General features: G+C 32.9%; 1 protein-coding gene across 1 annotated transcript; it reads left to right on the forward strand.

Moving 5' to 3' along the window:
• Positions 1–2,878: 2,878 nt before the first annotated feature.
• Positions 2,879–12,761, forward strand: LOC112033531 (E3 ubiquitin-protein ligase RGLG4). Its single transcript, XM_065760678.1, has 10 exons — positions 2,879–3,027; positions 3,620–3,872; positions 5,059–5,125; positions 5,287–5,384; positions 5,479–5,558; positions 6,381–6,486; positions 6,608–6,735; positions 11,462–11,588; positions 12,134–12,190; positions 12,287–12,761. The coding sequence occupies exons 1-10, from the start codon at positions 2,879–2,881 to the stop codon at positions 12,371–12,373; spliced, it is 1,152 nt and encodes a 383-aa protein (XP_065616750.1). The 3' UTR covers positions 12,374–12,761.
• Positions 12,762–14,970: the final 2,209 nt, after the last annotated feature.

Consider the following 14,970-nt stretch of genomic DNA (forward strand, 5'->3'; position numbering starts at 1 on the left):
AATATATAAACTAAAAGAAGAAAAAAGGACAAGAACAAGGGAATCAGATTTTGAGTATTGAATTGAAAAACTGCATGCAATGTAGGGATCAATTATAATTATGACAATTACCTATTCAAGAGTTCCCAAAAATTGATATTTCAATTAACCAAAAGTATACGGAGGGCATTTTTCATATTTGAACCTAACATTATGTTCATTTGAAATATTTTCACAATTGAAAATGTTGGAAATTAAGGGCAAAGATTCGTAAGCATGTTATGCATCAGTAGTTTGTGATAGCTGGAAATTTTAGCAGCATTTTGAAAACTTATCTATCAATAATAACGAAAGGATACACATGTTATAAAATGACTAAATGAGACAATATATCCATCAAATTAGAAACATATAAACAAGAAGTCATGAATCCAACGGTTTATGTGCAATGAAGAATCCCTAATACTAATTACCATTAGATTAGCATATTCAAAGAAGATATTTTCTTTCTAAGACTATGTATCACATAGACTAACTACAGCAACAATGTACCACAGTTTCTTATAGACTACTTTGTGTCAAAGGCACATAATGTAATCCAATCATATGTCTTCCCTCCTGTGGCTGCAGGTATACATATCAGTAATTAAGCCAAGTGTAGCAGATGAATATCCTTGTCAACCCAAATCGCTATTACTTGTACTAGAGAGTAAGTAATAGAGTGAAAGCATGAGCAAAGATGTTATGGATGCTTAGGGAGCTCAGGCACCATGATTTTTTAAAAGCTTATCAATCACTTACTAGGATGTATGACATATTGACAACAATTGATTAAAATATGAGTTGACTGCTATCATAAAGAACATCTCGAGTAGGCCAAAATCCATGTGATCAGGCAATTTGACACCATATTGCCAAAAACTAACACTACATTGTTGAACCATCATTTTTTGCAAAGTCAGCCAACTAGCATGGATCATATATCTATATGGGTTTCTGAGCATACAAATTTACCTGCAGGACATTGGTTCACAGTTGCTTGCATATATTAATCACTATGCACAAGACACCGTAATAAAGACAAGCAAGTGTATGGTAATTGAAACTAGAAAAGCCAGAAAAGTCTGTCACCTTATTATCATGAATTTCATTTAATGTCTTCTTTTCTTTTTAGTTTAAGATATATGTTATCAAACATTTCCTTTTTATTAAAGTTCATTTGGTGGAAGTTTGGCGAAATGAAAGTACAGAAGTTGGAAATCCTGTACAAGAGCTACTTGTTGAAGGCAATACTCTCTCTACTTCTACTTCCTATACTGAGCATTTTTTCAAAAATCACTATAAAAGGCAAACTATTTTGTTAGTTAGCAAACATTTGAAACAATTTTGTTATCTAACCATTCGAGCATTATGTACTTGATTTCTTGTTGCATTTCCTGTTGCGCCAGCAGCTGAGGTGGATTGTCCACGTAGGATTGGCATTGAAATCAAGTCCACTGGACTCGAGTTCCAGGTGTGGAAATCGAGTCCACTGGACTCGAGTTCCTTGTCTGGTCCCACCACTACTTTTGACACCTTTGCCACGTGGATATATAACTTGAGTAATTTAGACTCGATTTCTATTAATGGAAATCGACTCTACTGGACTCGATTTTCATGAATGGCCACCACCCCTCCACGTGTCGCATGTGGGTCCCAGCTGGGACCTTTTTTCCCCCTTACCCGTCTCACTCATTCAACTCTCACACCCTCTCTTCAGCTCGCACCCTCTCTTTAGCTCTCACTCACAACTTTCCTCAACTCTCACACAATACTCATCTTAACAACACACTCACAGGTAATGTTTTTACAATATTGGGAATATTTTTTCTTAGTTAATATTGTGGTTATTTACTATGTTTTTTTTTTTAAAGAAAAAATTAGAACATATTAGGAAAATTTTTGTTTTTTGTTTTTTTTTTTTTTTTTTTTTGTTAGTGTAAATATTGTGATTAATTTATTTGTTAGTATATTGTGATTAGTTTATTTGTTAGTATATTGTGATTATTTGCTAGTTTTTTTTTTTTAAAAATTAATATTATGAGTAATTATTGGGAATATTTGTTTATTTTTTGTTAGTGTAAATATTGTGATTAAATTATTTGCTAGGTTTTTTAAAAAAAAATAATATTTTGATTAATTATTGGGAATATTTAGTCTTGGGGGAATATTTAGTACCAAATATTATGATTAATTATGTTATTACAACATACTGGGAATATTCGTTTTTTTTTTCTCTTTGTTAGTGTAAATATTGTGATTAATAATATACTAGGTTTTTTAAAATAAATTAATATTGTGATTAATTATTGGGAATATTTAGTACTAAATATTGTGATCAATGAGTTTGATACCTAAGATAGTATTTGTAGTCTTTTTAGCATAAATTATTTCAAGATATATTTGTTTAAGATTTGTAACAGAGATTTCAATGGATAACTGGTTGATATAATATTTTTGTTCATCATAACTTATTTGAATGGGTCTTGAAAGTCATGCCCCTAGAATGATTTGTAATTTTAAAAGAATATGAAATTGGTAATGACTATTTTTGTATGTGACCTGAGGTGAGTATATGCAAATTTGGTTGAGGTTAGTATTGTTGGCATTTCATACGCAAAGTTTTGTGATTGATGTTGATTGAGAGTTATAAATTTGTCACTAACACAATTGCACATGATGATCTATAGGTTGACAATGATCCATATAAATATATACTGCGATGGACTCCTTAGCAATGCCAACCCTTATGACTAACTCCCATTTCAAGGTCCTGCAAGTGAATCCTGCTTTGCATGACATACATATTATTTTCCGTTCTCCACATGAAGTCCTCAATCAATGCATTAATTACAGATATATGGCGATAACAGAAGACAAACATGTGAAGATCATGTTTAGCAAGATGCAGAAATGGAAACAAGTAGCAGATTTTGAGTTGTACGTCACTTTGGAGCCGCGTGCGGAGGTCGACGTAGAGGAAATTGTACAAACAACTACATCTCTATAGTTTGCAATCCTAGATGATCGATGCACCACATTGGGAGGCTATACACCCCCTTTTCAAGAGACACCAACAACAATTGAGAGCGAACCTGGTAATAGATATGAAGATCAATTTTGTACACATCGAGGTCTACACTTCCAGTAGTTGAAGATGAAGATAAAAACTATGTTGATCATGTTGCCATTAATGGTGAAGATTTTGACGATAGAGATGAGTACGAAGAGAGGATTAAGTGAGATGACTTTGACAGGGGTGTTGATGACCATGAAATTACTCACAATCCTCATGTTGATGATATGGCTAAATGTGATTGTTAAACTACCGATTCTCCCAAAAGCTTAAACTGTTAGGAAATTGTAAATTTAATCACTTAATCATAAATCTAACACTCCCCCTCACTTGTGGGCCTAAACTTCCCCTTAATAAGTGGGGGCCCAACAAGTGGGAATTTAACATTTTAAATGGGAGGTAGAGTAAAGCTAGAGATCGAACTCAGGATCTCCTGCTATGATACCATGTTAAATTACGGACTCTCCTAAAAGCTTAAGCTGTTAAGAAATGGTGAATTTAATCACTTAACCATAAGTCTAACAGTGATGAAGATGATGCAGATGCTACTATTAGAGTTCAGCATGTTACAAATGCAACCCCTGTTTATGAACCTCCTACCTCATCATTTTATGCAAATACTTGGGAAAATATGGTTGATCCTGAAGTTGTCCAACAAGCATTTGCTTTTTCTTGGAAAGAGGACATGAATTTTAGTACAGGGTTGATTTTTGCGAATAAAGAGGCGGTGAAACATGCACTAACAATTTACGCCGCAAAGCATAACAAAAACTTTATTGTTGGTAGGTCGACCAAAAGTAGACTGTCTGTGAAATGCATGGATGAGTCATGCAAGTGGTACGTTGGGGTAGTCGTGAAGCCTAAACTCAAACTATGGATGGTTACATCTTATGGGGGTCCTCACAGTTGTATGCCCTTGGCACGGCCCTTGATGGTAGAATGATGCATTATAATTTTCTTGCAGTAGAATTTGTGCCAACGTTACAAGAAAATCACACGGCCACAATTGATCACCTCAGAGACTTCATTAAAGCAAAGTATTATGGACATAAGCTTTCTTACTATAAGATATGGGATGCGAAACAAAAGGCTACTGCAAAGATATTCGGGAATTGGGAAGATTCTTATCAAAGGTTGAGAAAGTTGTTGTTGGCATACTTCGATCAAGAAACTGGCACCCGATACTAGTATCACACCATACCCAGGGACAAGTTCGGTGATTCAATATTGCGCTATGTATTTAGGGCTTTTGCTCCATGCATTGAAGGATTCAGACATTGTAAGCCAGTGATCAATATTGATGGGACCTATTTGTATGGTAAATATAGAGAGAGAGTCCTTACTTTTGTGATAGACTACCAGCAGAGCCAACCAAAATCAATGTCTGAGGGAGAGGGCAAGGCGGAGACGGAGCGACGGAGCGACGATGATTGAGTGACGGAGGGAGAGAGAGGTAGCGACGGCGACGGAGCGAGAGGGAGTGACGGCGACAGTGCGAGAGGGAAAGAGAGTGAGAGTGAGAGTGAGAGGGAATGAGAGTGAGAGTGAGAGTGAGAGGGAATGAGACCATGAGACTAAGAGTGAGAGGGAATGAGAACTGAGAGTGAGAGGGAATGCGATTGAGAGTACTGTGAGTGATGTGTTTTGAACTTGAGTTTTTGATTTTGAGTGCGATCTGTGTTTTGATGGACACGTGGAGGGCCGAAAGGAAATCGAGTTCAAAAGACTCATTTTCCATAATTGAGTCCAATGGACTCGATTTCCTTTAAACCAAACTGAGTCCAATGAACTCGATTTCTGGGCCTACGTGGACACTTTGTCCACCTCAACAGCTGGCAAAATGGGAAAATCGAGTACAATATACTCAATTTATCACCCCAAAATCGACTCCTTTGGTCTCGATTTGTTAGATACCAAAATAGTTTCAAACCTTGGCTAACTAATAAAATATTTGGATTTTATAGATATTAAAAAAAAAAAAAAAAGTTTTGTCCTGCTACAAAAAAATAGTTCCTAACTTGCGACTTGCAGGTTGGTTTTTTATTCCTTTTAGTTGAAATCTGGTATTTTCACTAATTGGCAATTACTTTCCACTACCAAAACCATGGGCTTTTCTTGTTTCACATCATTCTATAATATTTTGCTTTTTCTCAAAAGTTGTGGCTTCATTGATTTGTGTAATTGTGTTTAAGGGCCAACTTCTTATGCTCCGGTAGTTGAGGCTGCAATTGACATTGTAGAGAAAACTGGTGGCCAGTACCATGTACTGGTTCTCATTGCTGATGGCCAGGTTATATTCGAAGTCATCTTTCAAAATCTCTTGAACTGACAGTGTTGCATGCACACAATCTTTCTTATTTCAAGCAATGTCTTCTATTGTGAAGGTTACAAGAAGCGTCAATACAAGTGAGAAAGAACTAAGTCCACAAGAAGAACAAACAATCAAATCAATTGTCAATGCGAGGTGACCTTGCAGATTGATGATTTAAATTTCTCCTTTTAGGCTTCTTTTAAATCACCCACCACCCACCTGTGCCTTTTGATCTTATAATTTATCTTTAATTTTCAATAATTACATTATGAGCTATTTTGCTATCCATTTTCTGTGTCATTCTTTAAAAAGCTAGAGTAGACTTTCTTCTGTTCAATAATAAGAAAAAAAATACTGGAGATTGGAGTCAATGAAAAGAAATTACGGGATTATAAATTCAAATCCATAAGGGAAAAAAATGAACACAATGATTGTGGTACCATTAGATATGGTATGAATCTGTTGTAATGCTTAATTTTTCTGTTTGACAATTGGCTATTCCGAAGAATGTATGACAAGTAAGGTACATGTGCAGCAGTTTAGTGTTGGTCATTTTAGTTTGTAGGTTGTGATGGGCAAGGTCTGTTCAATAGTTTAATGTGCCTCACTGACTGATAAATTTTTTTACTGACAAGAAAGAAGAAAAGAGGATTTTTTTTTTTTTTTTTTTTTGCCTCGTAGAACCACCATGTTTCTGCCTTGTGGGCCACTACTGTTATCAACTGTTTCTAAAACATGTTTGGCATCACTCTCAACGCAAGTCCTAAGATTAAGATAAAAAACTTTGCTATGTATAGATTTCGTCTCCTTTATTTTCAGTAAATGTTGTTCAATAATTTACAAGGACTGAAAAATAAGTGAATATGGTGGAGCCACTGACATCAAGGTGTCAACAAACAGACATTAAAGAAAATTGCTAAAGTAAAACCAGTAGTGATGAATTAAACAAATTTACCTTTAAATTTTAACTTCCAGTTCATATCCACTCTCAATTGTTCTTGTTGGAGTTGGTGATGGACCCTGGGACGACATGAGGAACTTTGATGACAAGATCCCTGCACGTGAATTTGATAATTTTCAGGTATCGCAATACTAGCACACGATTAGCTTTGAATGCCATATAAGTTCTCTGTATCGTTCCATATAAGTTGAATATAATTCAACATGCATTGACTTTTAATATATGTCTTCTTTGTTTGTAGTTTGTTAACTTCACTGCAATCATGTCTAAAGATGTATCACCCTCAGAGAAAGAAACAGCTTTTGCTCTAGCTGCCCTAATGGAGATCCCCATCCAGTACCAAGCAGCAAGGGAACTTGGCATTCTTGGGTAGGATTGCTTATCCATAATTTTAATTTTATAGTTTTCTAATAATTGGTGAAAACTTGATTGTACTTATCTGAAATTAGAGCTTTGCTGCACAATGGAGGTAATTGGAAAACCAATAATCTATATCTATATATTACTAAAAGCTGAAGCATAGCGTTTAATATTACCATGCTCACGTTGAATCACATCAGCATCCATGTTATTATCCATGTCATTTACTTTTTTTTAATAATTACACTTTCTCCAACCTTTCTCATGCCTTTACCTTTTCATCTCCCTAATACCCTCAACTTTAATATCGCTTTTCATCTTTCTTTATTTTGTCTCTTCATCTTTCCCTCTCTTACCTTTTCATCTCCCCACTACCCTCAACCTTAATGTCACTATTCATCTTTCCATTCATTTTTCTTTGTTTTGTCTTTTCATATTCATACCATCTTCTATAAATTTGTTATTCTCTCTTTCATTTTTTGCATAGTTTTCCATCACAGAAAGGTTGTTTCTCTCTCCCTCTCTCTCTCTCTCACACACACACACACACACACACACACACACACACACACACTCGTGCGCGCACAATTATTTTTGGAGTATTTTTTTTCTTGCATTTCTACTTAAGTTGATAAATTTTTGTGTTTGTTATAACTCTACGTTGGGTTGGTATGATTTAGTTTTGTGTTTTAAGTTTTTTTTTTTTGTTAATATTATACTATTGTGTTATAAATTTTTTTTTAAAAAAATATAAGAATATAATATATATTATTCTATTACATAACATGATTTGGGTAATTTGGTGTTTATTGTTATATATATAATATTTTTACTATTTTAATCTTTTCATCTTATTTTATTTAATATTTAAACTCAGTTACATCTTCTATATAATTAAATTATTTATATATATATTTTTAATTAAACATATAATATTTTATTTAAATTTAAATAAATTAAATTGTACTCACTTTTTTTAATATTTACATTTTCTCTAACCTTTCTCTTTCTCTTTTCCGTTATATGCATAATTTTTCTTCACAAAAAAATTTATTTTGCTCTCTTTCTCTCTCAATTTTTGGTGATATATATAATTTGCATCTCTGCTTTAGGATGAGAAATTTTTGTGTTTTTTAGAACTCTACTTTAGGTTGATCAAATTTAATTGTGTTTTAAGTTGTTGTTGTTGGTTTTTATTTATTTATTTATTTTTAATTTTAANATAGATATTAAAAAAAAAAAAAAAAATCCCTATACTGTTATGCATATTCAACAAGAAACTGAATATGCAAATGCATGACAAGTCAGGAAAAGAAGAAGTGTATCTTCGCTCCTCAAGGCTAGATCTCACTAGGAAGATTGAGATTCCTAACCACTAATAGCATGCATAAGGTCCATTTAGTCATGCATAAACTACAATATTTATGCTAAGAGTCAGGAATTGCAACTGTAAATGGAAATCTGACGCTGCTCTAAATGCAACCCAAAAAAAAAAAAAAAAAAAAGTTTGTATATCAGATAATCAACAATATTAGTGAACCTCTTATTAAACAATGTTTCCAAATTTTGCAAAATTTATGCTAAAGACAAACACAATTTTACTCAAGTAAAGCAACAAAATAGGTAAAGTCTCTAAAATACCCAGTCTGAAAGAACCATCTTCAGTTACTAAGATAAATAGCCTATGACTTTACCTAGACCTGTTAAAAAACTAAAATTCCTTAATTCGACTAAAGTTCAAGTAAGTTTTGACATTTACTTGACAAGAATACACCATAAACATTCCAACCTTGAAGTTACATTTTGATGGTGTCCTCACATGAAGTTTAGATTGACATCAGATGAAAATTACCTAATGAGAATGCAGAGCCCCTTCCCAAACAAAAGTTTCAATAATTGAATGAACAAGAATATGACATAAAGGCTTCCAGACAAAGTTTAGGATTTTAGCTTCATCAAATCTTTGAAGTTAGCAAAATTCCTAATCAGGTTAACTAGTGGCATCAAAAGGGAATCCGGATGGGAGAATGCTATATTGATTACATTATTTTCATAACACCAACAAGAAGTAAACTAAACATAACTTAGTAGCGATTTCTTCTTAATTCTATATATTATATATATCTTTTTTTTTTCTTTTTTCTTGCACGAAACAATGTTAAGTTTTTATAAATTAAAGTCAAAGTAATTGAAAGATGAAACTCAAGTTCAACATTGACCATGAATGAAAGAGGAAAAGCCACACATATAATAAGAAACTTCCTATTTTTATTTCTTAAGAGTTTCAGACATACTAATATATTAGCACCCTATTCTCTGGACAAACCAAAATAAATTTATAATCTGCTCATGTTTGGGAAACAAACACATCTACCACATACCCATCTCTTGGCTTGAGAAAATCGAGTGTAAAATTTTCAATACTTTTGTATGATGGACCTCCCCATGGTGGTGCTAAAAACACTATGTCCCCCTAAAAAAAAGAAGAAATAATTAGAATATTAAACTAAACAATATTAAAAGAAGAATATTTTCCATCTCAAGTTAAATAATTAATTTTAATGCAACATTTTCAAACATGTAATTATAGTTTAATTTACTACCTCAACTTGATAACTAAATCAGGTTCTAATATCATATTATGTAGATTTTGTTAGATTCTAAAATGTTTCCAATAAAAGGCAACAGCAAATATTTTTGACAAGTGCAGTGTATTTATAGAGAGATTCTCCACTTATTAATGCACAATCGATTACACTAAAATTTTGTTAGAGATAACTTCATAGACTAAATTCAAATTTCATCATCCTTTTATATTGTCTTAAAAGCACTTTTGTCAACTTTGTTGATACAGCAGCCTATCCTTGTAAAAAGAAGTTACTACAAGTTCTCTATCTTTATTATAATTTTATAATTTCTAAGGTGGTTCCTTTAGTACACCGCCAGTGTACTTTTAAGTTAACTGACCTTCCCCTTGTTTACTTATTCAAATAAGTTGTGACTTAAAAAAGAAAAAGTATCAGTTCTTAAAAACAAGCCTTAGAATCCCCTTAAAATAGTATAATTTTCACATCTACTGATGGAAACCAACAAGAAAATCTAAGCGTATGCCAATTAATTGGTGCAAAAATACCTGGTCCTTTAAATATTCTTTATTTCTAGTCCCACTGCACAAAAACATATCAATCCCAAAATTTCACATGGACATGCAACCTTTGCCCCAATAGTAGACTTCTTAAATCTTGATGAACATATACTAGGGAAAATTCACCAATGCACTGTCTAATATTCATAATAGACCACATAATATTTGCTCAACTTCCCAAGAGAGCTCTAAACAAGTGAAAAACTACCAAATAGTTGAAGAGTTAAAATCACATCACTAGAGTAAGCTTCTCACAATAACATACCAAAGACAGAGGAATACCATTTTAGTATTACCACACCCTAGTCCTTATAACGGGTCACTAAAATCAAAGTAATTAAGAACAAGGAAAATAAGCATCTGTTTTTTAAGTATATTTTTAAAATTTTTTTTTTTTAAACTTTGGTTGTTAAATTTTATCATATTGCATTGTAAAGAATTAAAGATAGTATATAAAAATGTAATATTTTAATATTACATATTATGATTTAAATAATTTGGTTTTTATTTAGAGATAATTAATTTGGTGTTTATTTAGAGATAATTATTTTATTCAACATTATTATTATTATTGTTGTTGTTGAATTAGTAATTAGATTGTATATTTTTTAAAAGTCAATATATTAACTTGAAAGAAAATGAAAAACCAACTATTAACCAATAATAACTAAAATAATAATATTATCACATGCACGCGGGTCTACGACTAGTTTATGTATAAAACTTAAAAGTATTTAAGTTCCCCTTTTTATTCTACATTCGCATTAGCCAATAAGTCATATAGATGAATTTAATTATTTTTGGAAAAGAGATAATACTGTTTGTATTGCATTGACCAATGCATGTATGTGGAAGAATTTAATTGAAAAGCTTAAATAACAACATTAAAGTAACTATACTTAAGTTTTGCCAATAATTTAAACGAGGATTTAAGATACGGTCTTAGATGCGCAAGTACGGGTATGGGTATGATATGGGATATGGCAAATCTTGAAAAAATTGGATACCATATAATGGGTATACGTGTATTATTTACTTATTAAATATATTTTATTTATATATATTTTAAATATATTGTTAAGCATTTATTTTTTCTAAATTATTAAGCATTTATTAATTTAAAACAATAATGGATAATAAAGTAAATCAATAGCCATTAAATGATGTTTAAAATACAGACCAAGCTCTAAAAGAGTAAATAAAAGACAACTAGATAATTTTATAAAAAAGAAAAGAAAAGAAAGACAACTAGATAATTGTCCAATATTGAAATGAATATATAAAAAAATATAAATAAAAATTCTTACAAGTTTGAGTTATCTCTCACTATCAAGGGGGTTGGGTTACAACAGTATGCAAGCAGTATCACAGGCGTGTTGGTACTTTTTCTTTAAAAAAAAAAAATTTGGGTACATATCTTAGAAGTATCTATTATGGTTATGTATTAGAAACGGATACTTGAGCAGAAATGGGGTATCCGTGCATCTTAGCTTATAGTACCAATTGTAGATGAAACATAAATGTGATGTGATTGAATTTAAACTAGCTTGTGAATGCTTTCTAATCTGAATTTTCTCTATTGGAAAAAAGACGTGCGACAGGAAGAGCAAAGAAAATTGTTCCACGCCCTCCTCCAGTTCCTTACAGTCGTCCTCAAATGCCAACTCCTCAGCCAAGCAGCCTTCCATCAACAGAGGCAGATGAACGAAATCAGGCGGTATAATTATAGTTTGTTTTGCATTAAACATGAGCATATTGCCTGTTTATATATCATTGCAATGAACATGGCCAGACTAGGTGGCCAAAAAATTATGAAATGATTAGAAATAAGACTGAACAAAATGCTTGGTTTGCTGCCCAGTCATATCCTGCTCACTTTTCAAACATTTGGAGTCACTAATTCCGTACAATTTCTATATGACAAATGGTATGATGGTCTACAATAAGTCTCATGACCAAAAAAAAAAAGAAAAAAAAAAAAAGAAAAGAAAAAGAAAATTTATATTAGGTGGCATGTTGTGTTTGGTGTATAGTAACAAAGGATCAGTATTGAGCACACGATAATCTGTTAACTTAATGCAAGGTCTCTTATAGTGTAAATTATTTTTTTGGTCCATAAAGCGGGCTTGGGAGATACTTTCTCGTCATACAGGTTCATGTTAACTTGTTGAATCTTGCCTTTGGTCTGCACGAGTATTGCTTTGCTTACTGGATTTTATCAGTTTGGGAACACTTATTTATTTTTACCCAATTTGCATACAGGTTTGCCCTATTTGTCTAACGAATGCAAAGGACTTGGCCTTTGGCTGTGGGCACCTGGTGAGCTAAACTCATTGATATTTTCATTTTTTGCCTTTGTCCTCTCCGTTGTTTAGGTGGTATTGTAATTATTTTGAGTAAATTATTTCATTGCAGACTTGTCAGGACTGTGGAGCTAGATTGAGTAATTGTCCAATATGTCGTCAACCGATCAGAAACCGTCTCAGGGTGTTCACGGGGTGATGGAGAACTAATAAAGTATATTTGGATGAAGAAAGATTGTGTAAATGTCTAATATGCAATCAACCGATCAGAAATCATCTCCCCCATCCAAACAAAAATCAAGTGTACATTAGACTGCACATATCTAGGTGTTCTATCAAGAAAAATTATTCAATATTTTGGAAGTAGTGTTCCATCTTCTGACATAATTTCATTATGTATTAATTAGTAAAATCCACTATTATGTGAGAGGAGAGAGCATTATTTCATTAGTATTGAATAATTACCTGTGTTAGAGCTTGTTTGGATTTGGATTTGGGACCCTAGATCCTATCTGTAAAGTCTGTTTCATACCCTGATGTGTGGCAGTATCTATTTGTAATGTTAAGTTGTTAACTATGATATTTCATGTTCCTCTTTATCGTTTCCAAGATCCAGCCTTGTGATTATGCAACCAGGATCTTACCCAAGACATACCGTCATTGTCCAGACATACTATTATCCAAATTTGGGCAGCTATTAACGTTACTAGCCGTAGACGCACGCGATGAGAATTAAGATTTTAATTGGCTTCATTGTTGCAGCTGCCCTTTCAACATCATCTGTTAAACCTGTTAACAAATTTCATTCATTTTAAACTTGGATTAAAGGACTAATAAAAAAATTTCAAATTGAATTATATGGTGTATGTTGTGTGTAATATTGTGACCCTGTACGATTCCGATCCCATGATTCAACTTGGTATCCCCCCGTACTAGCACTACTTTACAAACAATTCTAATATAATTTTGAATGATTTCTGTTGTGCAAGATAGTGTTGGTGTTGAGAAACAGAGAGAGTATACGTTTGACCACATAATGATGAAGGTGGCCGGAAAACAAAGCCTGGCAATTTCTAATATTGAAAGAGAAAGTACGATTAACAAACTGAGATCCGAGTCGCTATTTGTTTTACATATATTGCACGTTGCACCAGAGTTTAATGGAGAACGACACTGTTTCTGTATTAAAAAGGAAAGTTCTCCTGAGTTAGTGACTCTTATGCATAACGACATCGTTTGGTTAAGTGGGGAGGACGCATTTTTTATTATTATTTTCTTGACCGTCGCGTGGCTGCTCTTGCTTCACTGTTGTATGACAGTGACACTTCAGTCGGAAAAACTCTGGTTTATCAAAAATGTAATTCGAACATAAAATGAAGGAATGCAGTTTAGAACAATGAGGAAATGTGCAGAATACCAGTGTAATATAGTTGTATATAGTTAGTTAAGCATCGGTTGAAAGAATAATGGAAACTAGCATCTCGAGTTTTAGAAACTCGAGATGCTGTTCCACCGTGTCCCGCACCAATTGGTGAGCTGGAATTAATTTTGTCCACTTAGATCTCGAGTTGTTAAAAATCGAGATGTAGAACTCGAGTCTTAAAGACTCGAGTTCTACTGGAAATATGAATTTTCAAAGAACTCGAGTCTTATAGACTCGAGTTCCACTGGTCAAAGCACCTTACACGCTGAGCCCTTAAAAAAATTTAATACTTGGCCATATATAAACACGCTCAGTACACAGCGCACCCAAAAACAGAGCATCCTCAGTCTCTCAGCCTCACTAAGTCTCTCAACCTCACTAACTCTCACTCACCCATAACTCTCACACCACATTGCCTCTCACTCACCACACTGCCTCTTTCACTGCTCTTTCCTCTCAACAAATTCAGATCTCAGGTAAGGGTTTGCATAATTTGATTATCATTGTAGTTGGGTATTAGTTGTTTATGGGTGTGGGTTAAAGATTTTGACTATTTATTTTGTAGATAATTGACATAACTTAGTTAATTTTCCAATATTGTGAATTAGAACTTTGTTTTGTCAGTGTTAATTTTTTGGGTATTTAGTTGCCCATTTTGTTAACAAAATTGTATTCATCATTTCTAGGCTTTTATTTTTAGCATGATCTTACACGTTTTTTTGACTTTGTTCATCATTATTTTGGGTTTGAAATATTGTAGTGAATGAATGGATATCATAATCAAATGCCTGAAAGTAATTCTTAAAATGCACTGACCTACACAATACATGGCTGTATAAGGAATTGATCATTATCTGTGAGATTTATTATTCTCTTAACGACTGTCAAATAATAAATCTCACGACTTCTATTTACATGAACTCTTAATCCTAAGAGAATAATGGACCTGATCATAAGGTGTAGGTTACTTGATATATCAGGAGTGAGATATAAAGTCACAATCAAAACCTCAGTATGTTGGGCAGCCACATTTAGTGTCGGGGGAACATATATTCTCAAGATGATATTCATAATCTCTTAACGAAGATATAAAATATTTCCTTGAGATAAGCTTAATGAGTTTGGTTATTCAGAGAGTTAGGCCTAACCACTTTGGTAAGGAGTTACTAAAGTATATATTTATGAAATTTCATAAATATATGTTGAATAACTTAAAGGATTAAACCGAGTATTTAAGGATTAAGATATAGCAGTCAACATTCATGACTTTGTATTACCACGAATATTTTATGAAGGGGTTGCATGTACAATAAAGTCTTGAGATATAATTTATTAATAAGGCTTAGAGTGCAATTATATTTATATAGTGGTAT

The sequence above is a fragment of the Quercus suber genome, unplaced genomic scaffold (assembly GCF_002906115.3).
Source record: "Quercus suber isolate HL8 unplaced genomic scaffold, Cork oak 2.0 scaffold_378, whole genome shotgun sequence".
Classification (NCBI taxonomy): domain Eukaryota; kingdom Viridiplantae; phylum Streptophyta; class Magnoliopsida; order Fagales; family Fagaceae; genus Quercus; species Quercus suber.

What these genes read in the sequence shown, in the direction of transcription:
- LOC112033531 (XM_065760678.1), top strand. Translation starts at nt 2,879, where the DNA reads ATGGCGATAACAGAAGACAAACATGTGAAGATCATGTTTAGCAAGATG. An exon ending in AGCATAACAAAAACTTTATT is followed by an intron (nt 3,873 to 5,058) that starts GTTGGTAGGTCG and finishes TGGATTTTATAG; the next exon opens with ATATTAAAAAAAAAAAAAAA. An exon ending in AGGGAACTTGGCATTCTTGG is followed by an intron (nt 6,736 to 11,461) that starts GTAGGATTGCTT and finishes ATTGGAAAAAAG; the next exon opens with ACGTGCGACAGGAAGAGCAA.